At 43.7% G+C, this 23,534-nt stretch overlaps 1 protein-coding gene and 1 long non-coding RNA gene across 2 annotated transcripts; one reads left to right on the top strand and one right to left on the bottom strand.

Moving 5' to 3' along the window:
- The first annotated feature begins 3,987 nt into the window (after window positions 1-3,987).
- Window positions 3,988-7,399, top strand: TLNRD1 (talin rod domain containing 1). The gene has a single exon (XM_057428130.1). It carries the CDS (start codon window positions 5,550-5,552, stop codon window positions 6,615-6,617), a length of 1,068 nt encoding a protein of 355 aa, XP_057284113.1. The 5' UTR covers window positions 3,988-5,549; the 3' UTR covers window positions 6,618-7,399.
- Window positions 7,400-16,510: 9,111 nt separating this feature from the next.
- On the bottom strand, window positions 16,511-19,436 carry LOC130609400 (uncharacterized). The gene is made up of 3 exons (XR_008974780.1): window positions 19,102-19,436; window positions 18,292-18,420; window positions 16,511-16,755 (listed from the first exon to the last, which is right to left on the bottom strand). It is a non-coding gene; the product is annotated as an uncharacterized LOC130609400 (long non-coding RNA).
- Window positions 19,437-23,534: the final 4,098 nt, after the last annotated feature.

Here is a 23,534-nt window from a genome sequence, read left to right on the forward strand (position 1 = left end):
CTTCTTGCATGTTCAGGAGGGAAAATGGACACAAGGAGCTATGTTGCACGTAATGCCCTCCTAGGCGCTAGTGCCATGAAACATGAGGTATAGGATGGACATCCAGATGTGTTGATGGTAGATAAGAACATGAAGCAGAAAGCCACTACTGTTTGTATCAACATCAAATATAGCAGACCCTTCCATTCTGTGCAAGAGAATTTTGTAGCTGTGTTTTCCTTTCCATAAAAGCGCATCTGCTTTCCATATCAATGTATTAAATATCCATGGTAACAGCAGGGGAGAACCAATCAATTATATATGGTAAGCGGTGAAAACAACAGTACAATAAATGGTGAATAGAAGGACAACAAAATAAACCCACTTCTGCTGTATTACCTCTCAGTTGAGCAACTGGAGCTGAGCAGTCTTTGAGACATAACTGACATATTTACATTACTGGTATCTGTGTAATAAATTTTTTCTTACCTTTGATGCTGTGGTTTTGATTATGCCATATATAAAATGAAACCTATCAAAACACTGAGGTTAAACCTGTCTGTGAAAGCCCCTTACTCTAAAAGCTACTTATTTTGAAACAAAGTCATTTTCAAAGAATTAAAAATAAACATTGTGACTGTGTTTGCATTTTGCTGTTTTTTTCTTCTGCCACACACAGCCCAGTCTCAGGTTGCATCCCTAGCGATTTACCCATAATTACCTCTGCAGACCTGAGACAGACCCAGAGCTCACAGTTTCAGTCTCTCCTGAAGTAATACCTGTAGGTATTGACCACAAAACACTTACTTAGCACCAAACCATTTAAGACTAAATAGATCTTAAAAACAATAAACCAGTCAACACACTTGCCTTTCCTTCTGTCTGACTTGCCGTTCCCCTGCTGCAGAGAGGGTGGCCCAGCTTCTTACAGCCCCTTCTGCAAAGTCTGCCTTTGTGTTATTTCATCCACCAGTCTCTGCCAGCTTTATCCTCCTCTGAGTTTTAGCTCTCAGCCTGACAAAGCAGCTGCATCCCTCGGAATTGGAGCTATCATTCTGTAATTACCACCTCATGGGTTTAGCCACATAGAACTGACACAGGGGAACAAATTGCCTTTTATTCCTTCATCAGTGAGCTCCCTATTAAGTTAGATCGATACGTCTACACAGGAAAGTAATATGAAGTAGTATAACCCATTCCATAGTAACTTCCTCTCACGAACCTGGCCACATACAGAGTTCATAAAATTATTACAACTTGGTATTCTTCAGCTATTACTCAACACTGGCAAAATCAATTCCTTCTTCACAATAAAACCCCCAGATTTTGTGAAGCAGTAAAAGGGCCAAGTCCTGTCAGGTGATTTAGGGAAAAAGACTTCGGCCTCTAGTTTCTCTTGTACTAAGCACAATGCAAAATAAAGATCAGTGTGACGAAAGAAGAGCTCATACAAGTAAGCCAATCTTCTGTATGCTACTAAGCCACATTAAAAAGCCTTTTAATCCCTTGTATCTGACAATGCCTGCTGGTTTGAGCCCCACAGTTGGTTCATTCAGACTGTCAGTGAAATCTTTTTACAGCCAAGCATGGACAGCTGATTTTCATGTCTTATAAGCCTCTACACCAATTCAAATTGCTGCTTGAGTCCTGCAGGTCACCTTTGGACTCAGCAGCCGGGAAGTAAATGGGTATGCATGCATTCCTCTTGAAAGAGATGGGCAAAAGACTTATGAAAAAAATACCCACCCCAAACATCACTGAGTAAAAGTTTCCTCCTAAATCACACAGGTAACAGCAACTGGAACTTTAAAGCATGTACCTACCTGATCCTCCGTTCTACCCAATAGAATTTGCCTTTAAGGCTGCCTTTTAGAGTACGATTCTGTGTTTATGGTCAAATAGTAAGGATGGTAAACCCAGACTAACAGTGATCTTGTATGTATAAGGCACCAACGCAGCCTGCAGGAAGGCTCCAACAGGCAGCTGCTACAAGAAATGCCTCATCCATAGCAAAATGACCAATTAAGGTGGAATTTTTGACACTGTTTTCAAACAGTACAAATCAGGTTACTCTTCATCATGCCTTTCATATGCAGAAGAGCTGAACACCCACAGCAAGGACTGGAGGAAAATGACACTTGGCAAGACTAGAACTGGATGATCTTTAAGGTCTCTTTCAAGACAAAACATTCTATGATTCCAAGACTGCCCTGGAGACTGTCCACAAGCAACACCTACTACATGACTACAGTGGTGACTGGTCTCACCCCTTGCTAATGCTGAGTCTGATAAGAACAGGATCAGTGGATTAAAGGAGCTCAAAGAATATTTGCTTTGTATTACAGCAGTTACTAAGTGCTTTGGTGGCCCTGTCAGCTGCTAGGAGCTGCCACGGGTTAAGGCCTAGCTGGTGATGGCAGCTGGGAGGTAGGCTGGTGGAGGAGCCACAGCAGGAACTGTCCAAACCCAGGATCTCTCCACTTTGTCCTTGGGGAATGGCACAAATCACATGGAGCATCATGGTGGGCAGCAGCATCTAAAAATGGAAAACATTATTAGGTCATTTAACACCTCTTCTAGCCAGGGGTGAGATCCACGTTCTCCAAAATGAAATCTTTCAAAACCTAATTAAATGTGGCCAATCCTCATTAAAAATAAACTAGGTTAATATTTATGAGAGGCATTCTTCGCGCTACGTAATATCTCAGTGCCTCGTTTAAGGACATAACTGGAAATACTTTGAAACACAATTCCATCGCCTTCTCCTGCCCATTGATTTTTACTTTTCTGAGCACTCTGAAATCATCCCTATTTATAGTTTTGAAAACAAGTTGCTGGCAGTGAGCCAAATTTGTTTAGGCCCAGATCACAACCTTCCTGTAAACTGCAATGATCTGACTCAAGTCAACACAATTTCCCTCACAGGGTTCCTTTGAAGAGGGGTGGGTGGAGAAGTGCCATATTTCTGACACACCCAAAGACCAGCATCTGCCCCTTTTCCTCAAGCCTGGCTTCATGGCAAGGGTTCCCCCCGCCCTCCAGAAGTTCACATCCTGTTAACCCTCTGCTTTCACATATGTATTTTTGCCACTCACGTTCCACTTTACAAGCTTGTAGAGAAGGGCAAGGGTTCCTCTAGCTAATGGCTGAGAACATGTACAAATAAACTTGTCTGAAGCATTTTAAATGGGCTCCGCGGGTGCCAGGACATTGTTGGCGCTGGTCTGCAAGTGAGGAGTCTGGTCCAATTTTCATTTATTTCAAGGTCACTTTTATAGTACGTAGTATGGATGCAGCAGGACGCTAACGGAGCTGCGAACTGGGACAAATGTATTCCTGGATTTCTGTAGCCTGCTAAACGCGCTGTAAATGCCTAAAATTAAGAGGCTAACTTTAAAAGGGAAGGCTGCCTGGAAGGAGCAGGAGAATGCTATTATTTAAGCTGCAGCAAAATGTTACAAATGTAAGGTGTGGTTTCAACATAAACTCTGATTAGCAGGATTATGTTGATGGAGATACTGCTTAACAAGAGAGACTCTGATGTGTGGGACATACATATCCTCATCACATTCATTTCCCAAACTATATACTCCCTTTAGTGGCATTCCAGGCAGCATTAAATCCATCCTCTTATAACTTTTTCCAGCCCAATTAGTAATTTTATTATTGTTCAGTGGCGTTTGAGGCCTCTGATTTACTGACAGTAATGTCTTGCTTTTTCAAGAACCGTCTAACAAAGTTCTTGGTGTGCTGCAGTGTGGAAGTGGACCAGAGGCGAACACGGTCCTTGCAGAGGCTCTCCGTGCACAGCTGGTGTCCATAGGTTTACATTTTCCCTGCTAAATTCTAACAAATGGTAACCAGCCTTCAAAAGCAATGACAGAAACCCGACAGAAACGTGCCAAGTTCATTCCCATTGGTTCAAAAAAATGGGTCAAGACCAGCGCCGAGGGAAATATGTAAATAAAGATGTAGTAACAGCCCGTACCGTGTTTGCAGCATTAGGTCGGGGTTTAGCTAAACGGGAGCGCACCCAGCCCGGGGAACGCCAGCGGGCTTCATCGCAGCGGAGCCGCCGTCGCTCCGTTCCACCCGCTGACAGCCGCGCTCCCCCCGACCCCGAGTTGTGACGGGGCATCGAACTTACCGGCGGGTCAGCGGCACCGGGACCGCTCCTCGGCCCCCCTCACCGCGGCATCCGCTCAGCGCCCGATGTCCGGCCGCGGCACGGCGCTGCTGTCCCCCGCGGGGCGGGGAGGAGCGAGGGGCGGCGGGCGTGGAGCGGGGCGGCGGGGGGAGGGCAGGATTTAAACGAAGGGCGGTGACACCGCACAAAAGATTTCGATAGGCTTAAGTGAGGTTACAGCGAAGGCAACAGGGAGGGGGGAGCCTCCCCCAGAGCCATGCAGCGTCTGGCCGGCGGAGCCGCCGCAGCCGCCTCTTCCCAATAGTTTGAACGCCTGAGAACGGGAATTTAAACCAAGATTTCCTCTTTTCCTTTTTTTTCTTTTCCTTTTTTTTTTTTTTTTCCTGGGAGTTGGCGACTCGGCCGAACATGGCAGGAGCAGCGCAAGGCCGGGCGGTTCGCAGCATCCGCGGCTGCAACCCGGAGCCACCACCCTTGTTTGCGGGAAGAGCCTAAGTTGGCGCGGCGGCAGCGGACGACACAGCGGACACACACACACACAGCGGGAGCCGGGCGGAGGGGCATGGGCCGCGGCGGCGGGGAGCGAGCTCGCAGCGGCCGCGTGAATGACCGAGGCAGGAAGGAGTGAGGCAGCGGCAAAGGAAGGGGAACGGATCCCGCCCGCCCCCAGCACCCGGATCCGGTGGATCTTTTTTTGTGCTTTTCTCCCCTCTTTTTCTGTTCCCCCCCCCACCCCGGCCCGGCTCCCCGCCGCGGCCCCTCTCCTCCTCCCCTCTGCTCCTGTTCCCCGCTCCGGCCCGCGGCGGGGCTGTGGCGGGCTGTGGCGTTCGGGGCGGGCCACACCCTCCGCGGCGCTTCCTGCGAGCCGGCGGCGCGGGGCCGCGGCGGGCGCCGGGGGCGGCACATGGTGCGCAGCCGCCACCGCCCCTCGGCCCTGCGAGCTGCGCCCGGCCCGCGCTGCCGCCCGGGGGAGCCGGGGCACGGTAACGACTCGGAGGGGTGAGCCCTGAGCACTGAGGGGTTCCGGCCCGTGAGGGGAACTTCGAGCAGGAGGTGGTGGAAGGGAGCGGAGCCGACGTGCGAAAGGGGAGCAGGAAAAAAAAAAAAGGAAGAAAAAAAATAGTGTTTTTTTAGCTAAAGGATGCCGGAGCGGGGCCCCGGAGCTCCCGGCGTGCGCCGACCCGCCGCGGGAGCGCCCTAGGAGCGGAGGCTGGCGCCCGAGCGGGGCGGGCGCCCCGGCGGAGCTCGCTCCCCGCAGCAGCGGCGGCCCCGGCGCCCAGAGCCCCCTCTTGCCTCCCGGCGATTAATGGAATGATGTTGCGGAAAAGGCAGAGCGATCCTGCCGGGCTCAGTCGGGACTGCGCGGGCGGCAGAGGCGGCGGCAGCGGGGTAGCGAGCGGCATGCGAGTGCCCCCCCAGCGCGATGGCTAGCGGCGGCTCGGGCAAGTCCAGCAGCGAGGTGTCCGGCGGCGGCATCCCCAGCAGCGGTTCCCTGCAGAGGAAGAAGCTCGTCTCCATCTGCGACCACTGCAAGATCAAGATGCAACTGGTGGCCGATCTGCTGCTGCTGTCGAGCGAGACCAGGCCGGTGAACACTGAGAGCCTGTCTGTCTTTGGTGAGTCCTTCGAGAAGTGCAGGGACACGATCATCGCCAGGACCAAAGGACTCTCCATCTTGACCCACGACGTCCAGAGCCAGCTCAATATGGGACGCTTTGGGGAGGTGGGGGAAAGCTTGATGGAGATGGGGGAGCTGGTGGTCTCCCTGACTGAGTGCTCTGCCCATGCTGCCTACCTGGCTGCAGTGGAGACTCCGGGGGCCCAGCCTGCCATGCCTGGCTTGGTGGATCGCTACAAGGTGACCCGATGTAGGCATGAGGTGGAGCACGGCTGTGGGGTCTTGAAGACCACCCCTTTGGCAGATATGAGCCCTCAGCTCCTGCTGGAGGTTTCTCAGAACATGTCCAAGAACTTGAAATTCCTGACAGACGCCTGCGTGCTGGCCAGTGAGAAATCCAAGGATAAATTTGCTAAGGAGCAGTTCAAACTCAGCGTCAAATGTATGAGCACCAGCGCCTCAGCTCTCTTGGCATGTGTCAAGGAGGTCAAGACTTCACCCAGCGAGCTGACCAGGAACCGGTGCGTCTTGTTCAGTGGACCTTTGGTGCAGTCTGTCTACGCTCTGGTGGGCTTTGCCACTGAGCCCCAGTTTTTGGGTAAAGCTGCCACCATTAATCCAGAGGGCAAAGCTGTGCAAACTGCCATCTTAGGAGGAGCCATGAGTGTGGTATCCGCTTGTGTGCTCCTGACCCAATGCCTCAGGGATATAGCCCAACACCCCGAAAGTAGCACCAAAATGAGCGATTACAGGGAAAGGTTGAGAAACTCCGCTTGCGCCGTCTCGGATGGTTGCAACCTGTTATCTCAGGCACTAAGAGAAAGATCTTCACCCAGGACTTTACCGCCAGTGAACTCCAATTCTGTGAATTAACCCCCACATCTTCTGTTTAGATCCCAGTCATTGCTAAAGGAAAATAATATCCCACCTCCTCGCCCCTTTTTTTGTATACCAAAGAATTTGCTTGGATGAGCCCAATCCTTTGATTTCATGTGGTGAAGAAGCAGAACATATTCAAACTATGCGTACTAGTAAAGGTAGTTGGTTTGGGCTTCTTATTTTACTTAAAAGTCCAGCAAGTATCTGCAGATAAAATTGTCCTTTAATCACCAAGACCTTCACACCAATAGTAATATCAGCTGTTTAAAAAGTATTTTCTATTTGGGGAGGTGGGGGCGTCTTAAAAACTAAAAAAAAAAAAAAAAAAAAGAAGCTTTAATCGCGCTGGGTGCGGTTTTTAAAGTTTGTCTTGTCTTGTCTTCCAAAATTTCCCCTCTAAATTTTACTGTTTGTGCAGGAAAAAGGTTACCTCAGCTCTCACTCATTTAAAAGAGAAATGATTAAAACCCCACCACCGCATAGAGGATGGATGTAGCTACTATTTTGTTTGTTTTCGTTTTGTATGACTTTTTTATTTTGCATCAAGTGTTAGGTTAGAAGTGCATTTGGTGTGTAGGAGTGGAAGGACTGGAGGTTGTGATTATGTTTTCCATGTGTTGATTTCCAAACTGGGGGAAAAGCTACTGTGAGTGTTTAAACAAACAAAAAAATTACACTATAACAAAAAGTGATTTTTAATTTTTTTTTCCAATGTCAGTTTTTATCTTGCATGTACTGGAGTATTTATTTCATCTATTAAAATGTTATGTTTCTCAGATGTCTTCCCGTGAATCTCTTAATACTTGAATAATTGAACAGCCAGGCCTGTTTGCATTGTATGTCATTTCCCCCAGGGAATGGGTGGTACAAATGTAACTGTAGTTGTAGACAGCAGCATAGAGGCTTCAATTCAGTTCTTTTATTTTCATAAATACTGTCCCTCCCTCTGTACCACCCTCCTCCTCCTCTGGCCGCCTCTGACAGAGATACTGTAGTTGTATTTATGGGAACCTGGACAGTGCTGCAGGCGTTGGGATCGCCCTGTCTGCTTGCTGCAGCAGGGCACTGGCTGGTGTTGTCTCTATCAGCATTGTTATCTTGTGAGAAGGTTTTGTGTTTTAACTCTTGTAGATGTTGTGGGCCATCTGTGTTAAGCCTGTGAGTTTCCATGTTAACTTAGTTCTTGAAGAACTTGACCCTGCTGGGTAGCTCTGCTTGTTCCGCGTGTCTGCTTAGGATTGTGGAGGTTTGCCGAAGCGGGCCCTTTGGTTCCGCAGAGGTTTGTGATGGAGCTTTCTGTATGGATGTCTGTCAAAGTAGTTTGAGTTTGATGACGGAGACAGTGGGGAAAAGTTAGCTTTCCAGGCCCAGGCCACCTCTGTTTGAATTCTTTGGGAATGTGAGTGGACCTTGGAGTACATGGTTCCCATAACTGCAATGAGCTTTTTTCAGCCTAGTCTTTGTTGACCTGTGGGATCTGTTGCCTTCTATATGTTCCATGAAAAGTAAATAGAAGAGCAAGTCTTCTGGCAAGGAGGCTTTGTTTGTCTGCTCAGCTCCATTGCATAATTGGATTATTTTTTTATAAGTCTGCAGATTGTTCAATGTTGAATGCTATTGGTGAACGTACCTTTAAAATGTTACCATGATTTAAACCTTCACTGTAGAAGCATTGTCCTGTTTAATCCTTTGAAGAAGCAAACCTTTTGGGTTTGGATATGGAACAGTCCTGGAGTAGCAAAAGGAGTTCCTTTTATAGCATTATTGTTTCTCTTGCACATGATGCTTTTACTTAATTTCAAAGGGGAGTCAAACTGCATAGTGGACAAAGCTTACCTTATAGATCTTCGGGGTTAGAAGAAAATAATTCATTGATTTTAAGTGTAAAGGACCCCAATACTGGGTTTTGTTTATTTTTAAATGAGATTTTCCTGACTTTAGTAAATTGCATGATTAGGACTTTTTATGAAAAACTCAACCCAAGCTGCATTGCTCTGGGATACGACATTTTCATGATGTTGTCTCTGATGGAGCGTATGCCTGGCAGTACATGCTGCAGAGGCCTGGAGGTCCATGTCTGTGTCGTGTAGAACAACAGTTCTCTCCCTGTTTTTTCATACATAAGTACATACACATGCTGTCCTACCTTTGACTTAGATGCCTCCACAGGTATTTCCTCAGAGGTGCTCCACATGTGCGTGTGGACACGTGTTTTTGCATCTGGATGGCAGAAACAGCCGTAGTACTCTGGAGGGATTTGTAGGAGGCCAAGGACGTCTACAGGGAGGTCCTGTGCCTCTGCAGAGTTTGTGGTTGTCCGCTCAACTACCCTTTGTATCTCCCTCCCTTGTCCCATGTCCCCGTGGGAGCCGAGATACCGTCCCAATCTACCCGTCCTCCTTTTCCGCAGTTGCACTGAGGGGAAGGAGGAAAAGGGGACTGCAGCAAATGTAATGCTTTCAGGATGTACTATCTTCTGTGGCTGCAGACAGGAGGTGCGGAACTGGCTCCACCCTTCCTTTGCATAGATCCTGGATGGTGCAGAACTTCGTGTGGGACGTGCGGAGATGGTGCCGAGGGCAGTGCTGTTTGGGGAGGGGACCGGTGCTAGGGCGGCATCCTTCAGCTCTAGGTCTTTTAAGTTGCCATGACCTACATTGGAGGCCTGCTTCCAGATATAAACCAGAGGATTCTGAAGGACAGCTCTGCAGCGTGTCTGACAAAGAAAAAAAAGTAACGTCCCACTGTCTCTTTTGATGTTTCTACTTAATTTTTGGTGCTGCTGAACTAATTAGATTCCTTTTGATTCATTTATACATTATTGAGGTGGTATGAATCACAGTGCAGCCTCCTTATTACCTCTGCATGTGAAAGACAATATATTATTAATGGTGGTAGCGCCGATTTCTGTTGTAAAATTTTGTTTTAAGTGGTTTAGTGCAGTTTTTGTCTTAACAAGGATACTGCAGATTCTTCCCCCCTTTGTAATTATGCTTTAAAGTGAGCTACATGCATACATATTAAATAAGTATGTATCTTTTCCCTTTTTTTGACACTGAAGGAAAGCAAACTGTTTGGGATCTCCCTTTGCTTTTGAGGAGTGTGGGGTTTGGGGGCAGGGGGTGTTCAGTTTTATAAAATCAAACGTGAACTGTAGCTAGGCCGTGATTTTAGCTAGCAGGCTGATGGAAAAAAATATACACAAATGGTAAATTCACCCAAGGAACTTACTGTAGCATTTTAAAATAACAGTAATTTTAACGCTTCAGAACGTTCAATCATTCCTTTGCAGAATAGAACTCACACAAAGGGAGCCCTGCGTTCCCTGGCCTCAGCTCAAGAAAGTATCTGTCAAAATCCGTGCCTTTTGTATAATAAGCACAGCAAAGTTCAAGAAAAAAAAAAGGCTTTTGATGCAAACAAATACAACTATTTTTATGGACCCTGAGTAAATAATTAACAGGAAAATGCCTGTATATACATATGAACGCTGTGGGATTTTCTGAGTTGAGAGTGTGGTTCCACTGCTAAGCATGAACATCATAGATATATTGTAAATGCTCTAGTGCCACATTTGCAAAGACTTAATAAACATTGTGATAATTTATTTTGGAATGTATTCCTAGAGAGTATTGATTCCAATGTAAGACAGTATTTCAGTAGGTATATTCATGTTCATTCACTTTGTACTCTCTGGGACAGAAAAAGTACATAGTAGATTAGTTTTCAGGGTGCAGTTGCTGGTCACATCGAGGTCACTGATGATCACTTAGTGTCATCCTTTAGGCTGTCATTGCCCGAATGCATATACCATGTAGGTCAACAGGTAGTGTCACTATTTCAACATAGGCTCAGACAAGCGTGAGACGTGTTTTCTGATCTGAAACTGTGGTGACTTTGAGAAAACTTAGTATTTTTAGGATGTTTATATCACATATGTCATAGATCTACTCTAACAGTGTGTTTAATAAAGGGGTTAACCTATTTCTAAACACATTATGCAATGCAGATTTGTAGCCAAAAATAACACAATCCCCACCAAAAGAGAATTAAGCTTATTTTTTAAATGTAAGAATTATTTTAACAGGGAAGAAGTCACTTTTGTCTTTGTCTGTGAATTTGATATTACCCTTTGGTTGCGGCTTCATCGTAGTGAAGTTCATTGTTGATCTAATACAGCAGTTGAATCTCTTGAGTTTAGGATCAGAGCAATGTGTTTTCTGATTCTAAAAAAAAAAATAAGTTCTGTAAGACAACCAGTAAACTAGCAGCAAAATGCAATTGAAAAACAAGCACATTACTAAAGGGAACTTGCAAATGTTATTTTCAAAGCTAAGAAAAAAAAAGACCATGGGTCAGATAATTCCCTTCACTTTTTACCACAGGAAATGATCAAAGTAGCAGAAAATCTGCTCTTTTTGGCCAAACTTCTGTCAGAGACAGAAGGGGTCTAGCCAACACATGGTGTATGCAGCCTTGCAGCAAGAGGGGATGTGGCTGATGGGAAAGGAGGTGGAACCAAAGGAAAATCTGTAGGGTAGTACCTCCTATTAAACCCACAGGAATTTTCCTATTCTAGATGAAACAGTCTGATCCAGTAAAGCAAATCTCAAACAATGAAACCTTTCTTTCTGGGCTGTTAAGATGCCTGCGAGAGAAGATGCTAGGAGGGGCACAGGAGCATTGGGGATGCTCTGCATTGGAGGGGCATAGGAGCATTGGGGATGCTGGGCATTGGAGGGGCATAGGAGCGTTGGGGATGCTCAGCATTGAGCGGCTGTATTGCTGTAGAGAACAGAAAGCTTCAAGTTGCCCTGATATGTGTTAGAAGTACAGGCAGAACTGTGTACCTGCTGCGGTACAAACTGCCTCAACAGTTTGATGGGAAATGAAGGGGTTGGCTTTTAATGTTTTTTTTTTTCTTTCCCTATTAGGCTCTTTCTAGATTTTACAAGCAGAAGCAGATGGCAGGGACCAGTACATTTTACTTCTTTGTTCTTGCTGCGTGTGAAAGGTGCCAGATGGGCAATGATAAAGATAGAAATCCTCTTCCTGTAGCCCAGGGACAGCAAAAATGCAGAGCTTCAAGTCTGCCCTGTCCTCAGAGATTAGGTTAACGTGACAATATTTGTATTTTTTGGGGGCCCACTGGTTTCACTCTTTGACTTTTTCCCAAGAAACTGACAGTAAACCCCAGTGGCAACTTGACAAGGGCATCAAGACCATTACAATATTTCACACAGGCCACCAAACCACCACCAGGTTTGGTTCACGCGCAAGCAAGCAAAAAAATATATAGGGTAGGTATGAAGTGCAGGGCCAAATCCTTCATGTGAATAACTTGGAAAATTAAATACTGTGTCCTCTGAGAGGTGTTTATTTACTTGGGAATTATGAATTATCAAAATTTTTATATAGGAGTAGTTTGAAGGTATATTAACATAGTTAGCAGCAGCATTCTGAACCATTTTCTTAATGAAGATGGACACCTGTGGACAGGCAGGGCCTCATCCATGACTCAATGAAGTCTGTGTAATTAAATATTAATGTTTTCCCCAAGTGGTATTAAAATGTTAGGGGATCATTTTGTGTTGCAAAGCGAGGAGTTATATATTGATTTTCATTAATCTGGATCTTTTCCTGGAACTGGTTTTATTGCACTAGAGTCCTTTGAACCTAAGTGTTTTGTTTTTTAAAACCACACAGTGTATGATGCTATCTTCCGACCAAGTCAAAAGCAGCATTTCAAGATTAGTGCAGAGATTCCTAGGGTAGCTTGGCAGCTCACCAGGCTCTTGTTCCTGTTCTAACTTAATTTTTTATAATTTCCTTTTATGTTAATAAAGGCTTCTTGTGGCTGTAAAAGTTGAAGTTGTCTTACTCCATAGACAGCCTGGTTCTTATGTAGATACTATTTAGATTATTTAGAAGTCCTGCTGGTTGCCAGATGGAGCTCTTTTGGGTTTTGTGTTAAATACTTGGAAAGCTAAATAGCTTGACTTTTCCCTCCTTCCCTCCCTTCCTCCCCCAGCAAAATAAATAAATACTTACTAACAAGTTGCTCAACTTCAGTTTTAAAATCAATTAGGTTGAAGTGAAATGACTGTAAGTATGAGATGTGTCAGGGTAGGAGAGGTTTGATGGGGTTTGACTTACCTACCATGATTTTAAACTCCAATGGCTTTGCTCCAGGTTCGTTTGGGCAGCAGGAACTTGAACTTCAGTTTGAGGACTGAATCCTGAAAAGCATAGAACCCAGCCTCGAATCTTTCAGTACTGTTTCTTGCAGGGTCTGAACTTCAGATGGAAACCCCAAGATGGTCTTAGACTGCAGTGGCTGTTAGTATTGCTGGAAATAACTCACAGGGTGTGGTTCATTGGTATGCTGGGATGCTGCGAGCTGCTGTATCCCTGAATTAGTTTAACCAACCTTTGGATAACTGGGAGTCTCTGCGGTAGCTTCTGTGTCTCCCACCTCCTTGGTCTGAACATTTAGGTGAAGCAGAGGAGGAGAGATTTGACATCAGCTTCTCCATCACCAGCATGCTGCTCTGTTTACAAATCGTATGATTGGCACTGTGAGCCCATACAGATACCAGGGTGATCTCACCATGGGATGGTTTGAAACTGCTTTTATTCCCCTGATCTTTGGGGTGTGTCACTCTTCAGCCCATTCAGTCGGTTGAGTTCACAGGGTCTGTGTTAGTGTGCGGAGCATCAGCAGCAGAGCTGGGCCAGGTCTGGTTGGCCTTTATCTGGATTTTAGCAATTGTGAGGCTTTGTTTGGTTGATACTTAGGTAAATTGCTGAGGTCTGGGAATGCTTCTTAAAAGAGCAGAGCCTGTTGGGCACTGTGGTGCTGATGAACTGAGGGACCTTCTGTGCCATATTCAGTGTATACAAAGTGTTCCTCCAGCTCACGCAAAATGTGCTTGGAAACACTGGGAGTCAGTGTCCCACTAATCATAATTATTTTGTCATCAATAGCCAATGGTCAAGACAGTAATTTTGGCCTCCAGGGTTATGGTTTTTAAATACAGAGGAAAAAAATTGTCAATTCCTTGTCATTTTTTTCACTATCTATTTATTCTGTCTGGTTTACATTAAATATAGGAGGTGTGTTGAATTGGTAGGCATGCTGTTCAGGTGTACTTTGGCCCATTTGCTTTCTGAACATGCACACTATGGGGAAAAATATGGGAAGAGTCAGGTAGATCTGTATGTGCGGTGTGACAAATTATAGGCCCTGTAGCAGTTCTGAATTGGCATGCAGTTAACACTCTGTTCATATTTAAATGCTTCAAATTTAGTCAATGATGTTTAAAAATTTACTTTCTATTAAAAAATGGCTATGGAATCAATCTGTTCTGGCAATGTTAGATTCATAGTTCAAAAACTTTATCCCCATTTATCATCTTAAAGTAGCCATTAGCCTGAAATGTCTCAGTCTCTGGGTCTGTCTTAAAAAAAAGAAAGGCCTGTATTTCAGTTTTAATATTTTTGAGAGCTTTAAAGCTAATGGGTCGGCCTATTTTTAAATTACAGAGCATGGAAAAATACTGGGTGTATTCTTTTTGATGCTGAAGTGAGCCATTGTTTCTCTGCTCATAATTAAAAACTTGCTTTTTAGAAACTGGGATTGGTTCTAGGCATTGCAAGGAAATCTGTAAGCAAAGCTATCTGCATGAAATTTCCTTAATACTGACTTTAGGCATGAACTCATTCAGAGTCTGTAATCTTGCCTACTCTTGTGACTGTCGTATTAGAGCAGTTTGTCCCAACAGCCTGTAAATGGAGCTGGTAGCATCGAAACAGGCTGAAGAGCAGTTGTTGAAGTGAGTGGTACAAGCTCCAGAGACATGAGTGCTGCCTTTGAAACTTCACAGCTATGCGCTGCTGGCTGGGGCACTGCAGGATGTAATAGTCCTGAGGAGTTACAGTGAAATACAGGGCTGAAAAAGCTATGAGCAAGGGAGGTTTGTTTCACAATGTGGGCACAATTTATGGTTTTCAAGGGGTGGGGGAATAATTATTTGGTCAGAACTGTAAGAGTATTTAGGGGCTTAACTCCCATTGATTTTCAGTGGGAGCTGTATGTCTAGATGTTTTGTGGACCTGGTCATTTGTGGTGAACTTTGAATGCCTGTGGGTTTAGGATTAATTATAGAATATTGTGGCAGAGTTTTACTGTAACTCTGTAAGGCTAGAAAATTCACAGCTGAATTATGAACATGGGCCATAATTCTGTTCTTGCCATCCTGACCTTTCCATATGAGTTAAAAGCTCTAGTTACCCTTGCCTGTGCCCTGGCTGACAAGCAGCCAGAAGCCCAGCTCTGCCTCATTTGTCTCTTCTGGTTGCCAGATGCCAGCATCGTGCATCTTACCTTCATATCAGAATCACAGATTTCACCTCCTTCCTTCCACTCTCTGCTCCTGGTGCGACACCCAGATGTGGCACAGAGCTCCCTTTCTACTGTGTTCATGTTACCCTCAACAGGCCATACAGATAAAGACAGTTCATGCTAATTGAGGTCCACATTGCATCAGGAACATACCTCTTCTCTTTGTATGCAGGTTCCAACTACCTCAATATCACATACATCCTTTCAAAACAGGTCTTGAAGAGTTGTCTGTAATCCATGTTCCTTGGAACTCTCACACGCTGTTCATCAGAGGGCTCTAATGAGATTCAGAAGAAAGGGTAATATGACTTCAGGTATTTATGAGATGGTTTTTAGTTAGGGAGGGTGGTGGGCGAGCTGGATACTATGAGACATAGGTTAGTGTTGAGCTTAAATTCATAGCAGCTCTAGGTGCCCGTTTCCTAGTGGAGTAGCATTTGGGGTTTGTGTGGCATTTTCTGTCTCTTAACTATTTTGTTCTGCTAACATTATGTATTCAATTAATCTGCAGTTTTGAAGTTCAATAACAGGGAAGTAGCATTTGGGTTTACACTGCTCTGTAAAATCTCTTTTGATGACTTTCCTATAACTTTTCTAAATTGGACCCTGAGGCTTCTTTTAAAATTTCTTGTCTTGCCACAAGTTTTTTTTCTTTATCAAAATTACCTTCATTTTCTCTTCAACTGGGGACAAACAAACAAAATCCTGGATAACCCTGGTGTATTTATCCAATTCCCTGCACATCTGCTTTTATGGACAGTTTCAGGATTATGAGAAATCACTTCCTTTGAAAAATACTTTTACTCCTAAATTTCAAAGTCATAGTCTGGAACTGGGGAGCATTTTGTTTTGTGTGTGATTAAAACCACATCTGTTCATTGGGGTAGAAGAGTAGAAAAGGAATGCTTCTCTGTCTTGGTACATGAGATAACAAAAGGCCAAATGTTTGGTGCACTCTACATCATTGTACTGTAGTATACAGAAATGCCAGGCTGCATCAATATTGCTGTTCTAGGCACTGAGTATCCTTTTGATTACAGGCCCAGCACTTTGCAGTCGCTTGTATTGGGGGAAAAAAAAAAAGTCTGTTGAAGGCCGTTGTTAGTACATTATAATGTTCTGTGTTACGTTTGGTTTTGTTTAAGACAAGAAAACTCAAATTGGAATTATGTGCCAATTCTTTATAAGTTCCCACATTTGGCAAAGGAATTGCATTAATTACATCTTGTTTTCTGTACTGTGTCATTACAGAAGAGAGAGCACATGCTGGGCTTGTAAAGGGATGAAATAATTCACATCTTTGAAGACTGCTGTATTATTCCTTTTCCTTTGGAAAAAAACTTTCTCTGGATGATAAATATGCTTTGCAAATGTAGAGTGGTGCTCAGAAGCTTGAGTAAAACAGACTCTTAGTAAACCTATCAGATAGAAAGATGATTAAAAAAGTCAAAGTACTTTTTCAGATATTTTCCTCAGAGTATTCTTTAGGCATAGTTTTACCTGGTTTTGTTGTTGTATTCATTTCATATTATTGTTGGACATTTGCTCCTCTATGAAGTGTTTTGATAAGTTTGACTGATTTCACTTACAGAAGATGCAGCTGCTGACTGCTCCTGGATCCTTAAGGCTGTGATCTGTGAGATACTGCATGTCCTTCCTTGTAAGACTTCTTTTTACTGATGTGATCTGGAGTTCGCATGAATCACTAATGTCCAGGGAAAATCATTCCTGTTGAGAGAATAAAGCATAAAGAATGTTCAGACCCTGTCTACAGGAAAAGTCTGTAAGATGGACATCTTGTTTTCAGTAACTCTGTCGAACCAGCCCCTCTTCCTCAAGATTATGAATTGAAATTAATGAGAGTATTTAACTGTTCATGTCTATCTGGTCTGTCTAAAAATAACAGTTTAAATGTATTTTTATACCAAAAAATAGCAGATTTTTTTTCAGCAGGGAAAAAGGAAAGCCTCTGTTTTGGTTTTCAGAAGTGGACTGCAAACCGATCAATATCCCTTTTGCTCATTAGATGCTGTGTAACTAAGTTATCCCACTGCTTATTGCACTCTAAAATACCTTTTACTGTTGATGTGCATTGACATCCTACAGTTTCATTTTAGAAAAGTGCTCAGCTTGTTTATGTGCTTCAGTCATATTGACAGTATATAAATTCTTCCTCAGAACCAAATAATCCTTGTTAATGACAGAGTGAAATGATACTATGGTTATCTCTAAGGGGAAAAACTAGTGCTTTGCATAAGTCAGATTGATGAGAGTTCAACCTAGTAATTCTAAAGGCTGTTGCATTTGTAGTAGTGTGTTTGAGGACTCTTACAAACCTGAAGCATACTGTTTTCAAACTGTTTAATTTTATCACTATTCCAGAGTGTACAGAATTACCTCTCCCAGACCAGGTTATTTGGGAATTAAAGCCTTTTAGACCATACTTAGCAAAAATGATCCTAGCTAGATCTAGTTTGCAGGGTGGGTTCTACCTGCAGATACAAAACTGGGATGTACAGGTTGATCATGTTGTAAGGGGGTTGTTTTAATGCTAATTAAGAGCTACATTGCCTGAGATCGGGTATCTGTGACTTTTCAAGGAAACATGGATTTTCATTTTTTTAGAAGCAGCCTTTTAAATTTGTTTTTATGGGTGAAAGCCCCAGAAATAATGAACTTTGCCTTGATCTCAGTAAATGATGCAGCCATAGGGATTCTTTTAGACAGATAGGGATCAGGTATGGTAGGTGCAGGTATGAGGTATACAGCTATAAACATACATACAAAGGGGACTCAGTACCTAAGACTTGACCTTTCTTCCCCACACGCTTCTCTACAAAACAGTATGATTCTTGCCGTCAAAGAACAGTAAGTACTGTTGGGAATACAGCTTGCTTGAAGGACAGTTAATCATTAAACAGGGGCTCTGGATAGACAGCAGATCTACTAAATACTACTTAAATAAATTGCTAAAAAACTACATCAGAATTAGCATCCAGCTGAGAACTTCTGCTTATAAGCAGGGGCCTACATGGAAATATATTTAGTAATAAGGTAAATGTTTGTCATCCTCATGCTTTGCCAATGATTTTGGGTCTCTGCATGTTAAGACTAGGGAAGAAGGTGGAAACTTGTTTGGTTAAAAAGTACATATCAGTTGTTAGGAAAGAAAAATGTCCTAGAATTAGCTTGGATTAAGCTAGTGGATAGAGAGATGCAGCTCTGATAATTAAGGGATTTGTGGAGCACTGTGAGTCACAGTACCTGTTAGGGGCATTTGGGCCAACTCTACTTACAGTGATCCTTTCTTCTTCATCAGAATGAAAGCTTTATTGTCTACCCATAGGCTGTTACATATCTTCACCTCTCCATATGCAGAGGGCTCTGCCTTTTCTGAAAACAGAGATAAAAAATAATGCACCTCTTTCCCATGAACTGTGTCCCACCAGTCATTGCTGTCCTGGTCCTGAGCATTTCACAATGTAATACTGTCTAGCGATGCTTTACTTTTGTCTTGCTTTTTTGCATTGTCACTCACATGCTCCTTAGTGCACATCATCAGGCTAGGAGCCATTCCTCACCTCTGATTCTCCTCTAATGCTTCCAAAAATCTCTTGTACTCACTTACAAAACCAGCTGGAACTGCAACATCACTCCATTTTAAGCTCTGAATTGTGTTAGCCATTACATTGGTTCCACATGCTGCTTGGGTGGAGACATCAGTTAGAATTCCCAACACGGCCAGTCAGGCCAGGAATTGCAGCTCTGCATAAGTGGTGGTGACTTTCTAGTTCTTGATTACACTATGCTAGAAAAGAGGATTGTTCCCAGAGCAATTTACCAAGAGGGGAAAAATGGAAATACTGTTGAGGATGACCTTCCACCCCAGTGATCTATTTGGCTGGCGTCTGTTATTGCTCAGCTTCTCCGTCATGGGTTTCGCAGTAGTCCGGTGCTTTGTCATCGCTACTAAGTGGAGAACTCCTGAGCTCACTAAACAGTTTGTGAGAGGTTTGTGTAATGGCAGAAGGGTTTATGAATGCAATTGCAGAACAAAGTATTCATCAGGGTTACCTGAAGTAGATATGGGTCCTATCTGAGCAGACTTTAAATGCATCAATTCTAAAAAATTCTGCAATCTGAAGTACTATTCCTTTGTCTAAGATCTTGAGGTAGAGAGAAGGAGAGAGGAAAAAGAAGGGAATTACTTTGCATGGCTCCAGCATGGGAGCAAGAAAAGTGTTGTTGCGATTGTCTCCAGGAGAGAGGCAGTGCTGTAATCCTGTTTCATTTTCGTACGCAGAACTTGAAAAGATTTTTCCTAGAAATGTGTAATGGGACTGTCAGAAAACAGACCACTCCCCTTCCCAGTAGTTTCCTGCTGAAGTCATTTAAGGCCTCTCACAGCTTTCATCTGTGTAGGCACTGAGAACTCGTGAGCCAAGATTCTTTTTTTTCAAGTGAAGTGCAGGCAAAAATGAAGCGCTTTAAAAAAAGTCATTAGGAAAGAAAGTTGGAAGTTTCTCTGCATGTGAAGCTGGCTCACCACTTAATCAGCTTCTCATTTCCTTTCTGTTTCTGTCAATCCCATCGTAGTGGAGCTAGGTGTTTTTCTTGTTTTGGGTACTGCTAAAAGCATGTATGTGAGCTGCCCAAAGGGGCGGAGAGAGAAGTTGTTCTTACTTCACTTCTGGGACTGTCTGTTCAGGGCTTTACACAGGAGGTGACTTGGAAAGGCTTGTGGATTCCATTTACTGTGCACTCAGACCTGATGATTGCAGTAGGCTGAACATACAAAACCTGCTCTGCAGGCAACAGCCCCACTGCAGTAGGTATTTAAAAAGAAAAAATCCCTTTGTGGAGCTGGCAGATAGCCTGCATTCACAAAGATGGGGATTTCTGTTGGTACATATGCCATGTTTAACACAAGGCAGCGTGCTTTTAGAAAGAAACCATTACTACCCTGAATAAATGGATGCTGCTCAACATGCATTTTCTGGTTGGACTGAATTCAAGCTTCCCATTCTGAAATGGATAGCTTTTTTGGGTTGCATTCACATGTCTCTCAGACAAATCTGTAATGTGGGTTTGTTCCTTAGATGAATGATACACATTTCATCTGATTTCTTTCAAGTTGAGCTCTGCCTGGCATAGGAATGATGTTTTTTGCTTTCTTCTTTTGTCTAGGAGACCATGTTGTACTGTGAAAGATGAACGTCATTCCCAAGACAGGTGAATTGCGTTCAGAGGTAGATTTACTGGTACCTCTTTGTAATGCTACAGCAGTGCCATAGGCAACTTATCAGACAGACATATATTGTGGTAGTATTGAGCTGTTCCATGCATCAGCCCTTTTGTAAAGCTTTAATTGGAAGTTATATGTCCTTAAAGCCTAGAGGAGTCTAGGAGTCTTCTCTGCAGGGAATGAATTTTCCTATTTTACTATTAGTCTTTGGGGTAGTGATGTATATACAAGTATTTCAGCCTTAGAGCATAAGGAACTTCCTGAAGTTAGCTGGCCATTATAAACTACATATGCACTTAGGAAAAGAAAATGCTGGTATTTAAGTAGGCTGCCAGCATGCTGTAAATGCAATCCACTATATTGAAATGACACTTCAAGTTTGTATTTGCATTTGCTATGAAACTGTGCATACCTGATGTGCAGTTTTTTGGAGTTGCCTCGATCCAGTGTGTAGGGAAGCTCAATGAGATGCGTACAGCCTGAAGAACAACTTCACGCTGCTTTGAATTAAACTCCCGATCAGGTCCCAGGATCAGATTTGGGACTGATGAGCTAAATGGCATACTCAGATAAAACCTGAGCTTGCCCCAAGCGCCTGACCCTTACCCTGCAGTGATAGCAGGCTCTAAGCATTACCTGTCCCCATCACCTCCCTGCGTTCCATCTGCCTTTGTGATGAGACCATATGTTTGAGGCTAGATAGACAAGATGTCCTGTGGCCTTTCTGATAAGGGCCAACATAGTGTCATGTGAAGACACATGGCACTTTAAACAGTCTGGATTCAGGCTGCCTGCAGGGGCCACCTGGAAAGAGAAGTTGTGTCTCAGAACCTCTTTCTAGAATTGGCTGTCTCAGGTACAGTTTAAGCAAACCAGGGCTATAGCTACGGTCCTGTTTGTGCTGAAAACTTACCCAGCCTTTCTAAGGCTTTAGATCTTCACCTACTTACTAAGGTATTTCTGTTTGTCTGTCTTGTTACTGGCATTCTTGCTGCTTAACTACAGTGGTGACAAAAGTTCGTGTCATACTGAAAACAAGATTTGAACTGAATCCAAAGGCTGTGGAGTCTGTGCAGCTGTGTAATGGGGAGGAGCTGATACATGCTGTCAATGATTTGAAACTATTAAGCATATATGCAAGGAAATGACATCTGAAATGCTTTTATTTCTAGTGATAACTGATGATTTTCACCATGTACAACTTTGATTCTTATAAATTCTTGTATCAAGAGTCTAATCTAGCCACCCCTACTTTTGTGAATTAGCAGTGGTAATTAGAGATGCCTGGTCTATACTGTTGCAATATGTACACACACTAGTATACGCTGATAGCAGGAAGTGTGTAATTCAGAAGCCATTCTGCCAGAATCTCCGCTCTTTGTTCCCTTGTGTAATGGATGGCACCAGTCACCACAAGTCACCGGTGGTGACCTAATGGCCAGTCCCCACTAGTCACCACCTAGTCCTAGTGCAGCAGAGTTTTTATACAGAATCCTTTTCTGTGTGTAAGCGCCCTTGTAAGAATCAGCAGCACACAGCTGGCAGTGTACAAAAGTGGTAAAAACCTGTACAAGCAGTATAAGCCTTACTCCTAACAATAAAACAGAGTGGCTGGCAGAAAGTGGTGTCAGTGGCTATGTAGATTAGGGAAGGATCGGGTGTGTTCAACAGGGGAATAGTGTTTGTTTGGGTTTTCCCTCCTGGGACTAGTTTAGTATTTCAAGCACGTTTGGGAACTTTTTCCCCCCAGAGAGCTAAGATGCAAGACAGTGTGTATGGATCTGAGACAATAAGACTTAACAATGCTTCATAAAAAGTGATTGCATATCCTATAATGCTAGCTTTGTCTCTGGGTGTCTGTATAGACTCTCTCAGTATTTGTTTGCTGACTTTTCTTTCAGCTTAAAATATGCAAGATGATGCCTCTTTCAGCCTGTTGGGGCTGACAAAATACTAAAGATCAACAAAACCATAGAGTAAAATGCAGCTGAACCCAGTCCTGTACAGAGAGTCTCTATGTGTGCTGTATCAGAGGGAACAGCTGGGATCTACTACTGACAACACTCCTAAATCCACATTTTTTTCCATCTGACTGTATGCTTATTTTGCATGCCCTGTCCAGCAAAATGGAGAGCTGATACTTGTCTCCTTTTCACTCACTGTCTGATGGAAGGTTATTTAGAGCAGCAATGTCTGAGTCATTTTGTCTCAAGCTAGTTCAAAAGGCATATGCTGTATGTAAAACTGCTCCAAGAAGATGAAGAGCAACCACAAAGGGACACACTTGTGCAAATCACTATTCAGAGATTTGAAACATAAAAACACATGGCTCTCAAAGAGGCCAGGACCCCAAAAATAATTGGCCAGGGTAATGGAAATTGTTAAAAGAATGAATGGTAGCAGCCACAACCATTGCCAAAATCACTATGGTCATCAGGCTGAGAAATGAGCCTGGTGGCAGTATCCATTTGCCTGATTGAAATCTCATCCATGCACCAGCTCAGAGGCAGATTCCAGAGTAGTCCCAAAGGGGCTCCCAAAATCACAGGCACTGAGCTCCTCTAAGCCTCTTGAGGGAGACTCAGCCTCCTCAGCAGTTAGACAACCACCGATGAAGCCACAGGTTCAGTGGAGCCCTATGTACAAACATTGCATCATGATGTTAGCAGACATTATTTTTGAACACTGCACATCCTGTATTCCATGTGGCTGGGCTTAAATGCTGTGTATCCTGCCAGTATGGCTAAATGTGTGTCAGCAATTAAGGACCCCAGGAGGTCTCTGAAAACTGATGTACAAGCTTGTTTAGCTCGCCTTGCAACATAACTTTTCCCTAGCAGAATATGATCGCTGTAATATGGAAGGGAGCTTTGCTCTACACATGCTAAGTACCCTTATCTGTCAAGTGGCCTAACTAACATAATTAGATTAAACTAAGAGGAATTGAGCCAACCTTGGATTCTGACGCTCCTGTTCAGGCCCAGAGAAAGTTCTTCGAACGCAAAAGCCTGCCTGTTCATTCCAATGATATTAATTGATCTAATAACAATTTTAGATGTACGTTCTCTTCCTACAGAAAGATTACTAGTTCCATCCTGGAATGATCGGTATGTATATAAATCAGAACAAAGGAATCTAACTTGAACTGTTAGCTAAGTTTAAAAAAAGCCAAAGCTGCTGTGTATTAATGTGAGAGCCCTTGGCCAGCTAACTGAGGAAGAAACCCCCTCCCCAGTAACTGACCATTAGGGTTGTGAGCCTG

This window comes from Pezoporus wallicus, unplaced genomic scaffold, assembly GCF_028554395.1.
Source record: "Pezoporus wallicus isolate ANWC-B61680 ecotype Strahan unplaced genomic scaffold, APGP_CSIRO_Pwel_v1 contig_3952, whole genome shotgun sequence".
In the NCBI taxonomy this organism is placed as follows: Eukaryota; Metazoa; Chordata; class Aves; order Psittaciformes; family Psittacidae; genus Pezoporus; species Pezoporus wallicus.

Coding starts and splice junctions, on each gene's coding strand:
- TLNRD1 (XM_057428130.1), top strand. CDS start 5,550: ATGGCTAGCGGCGGCTCGGGCAAGTCCAGCAGCGAGGTGTCCGGCGGC.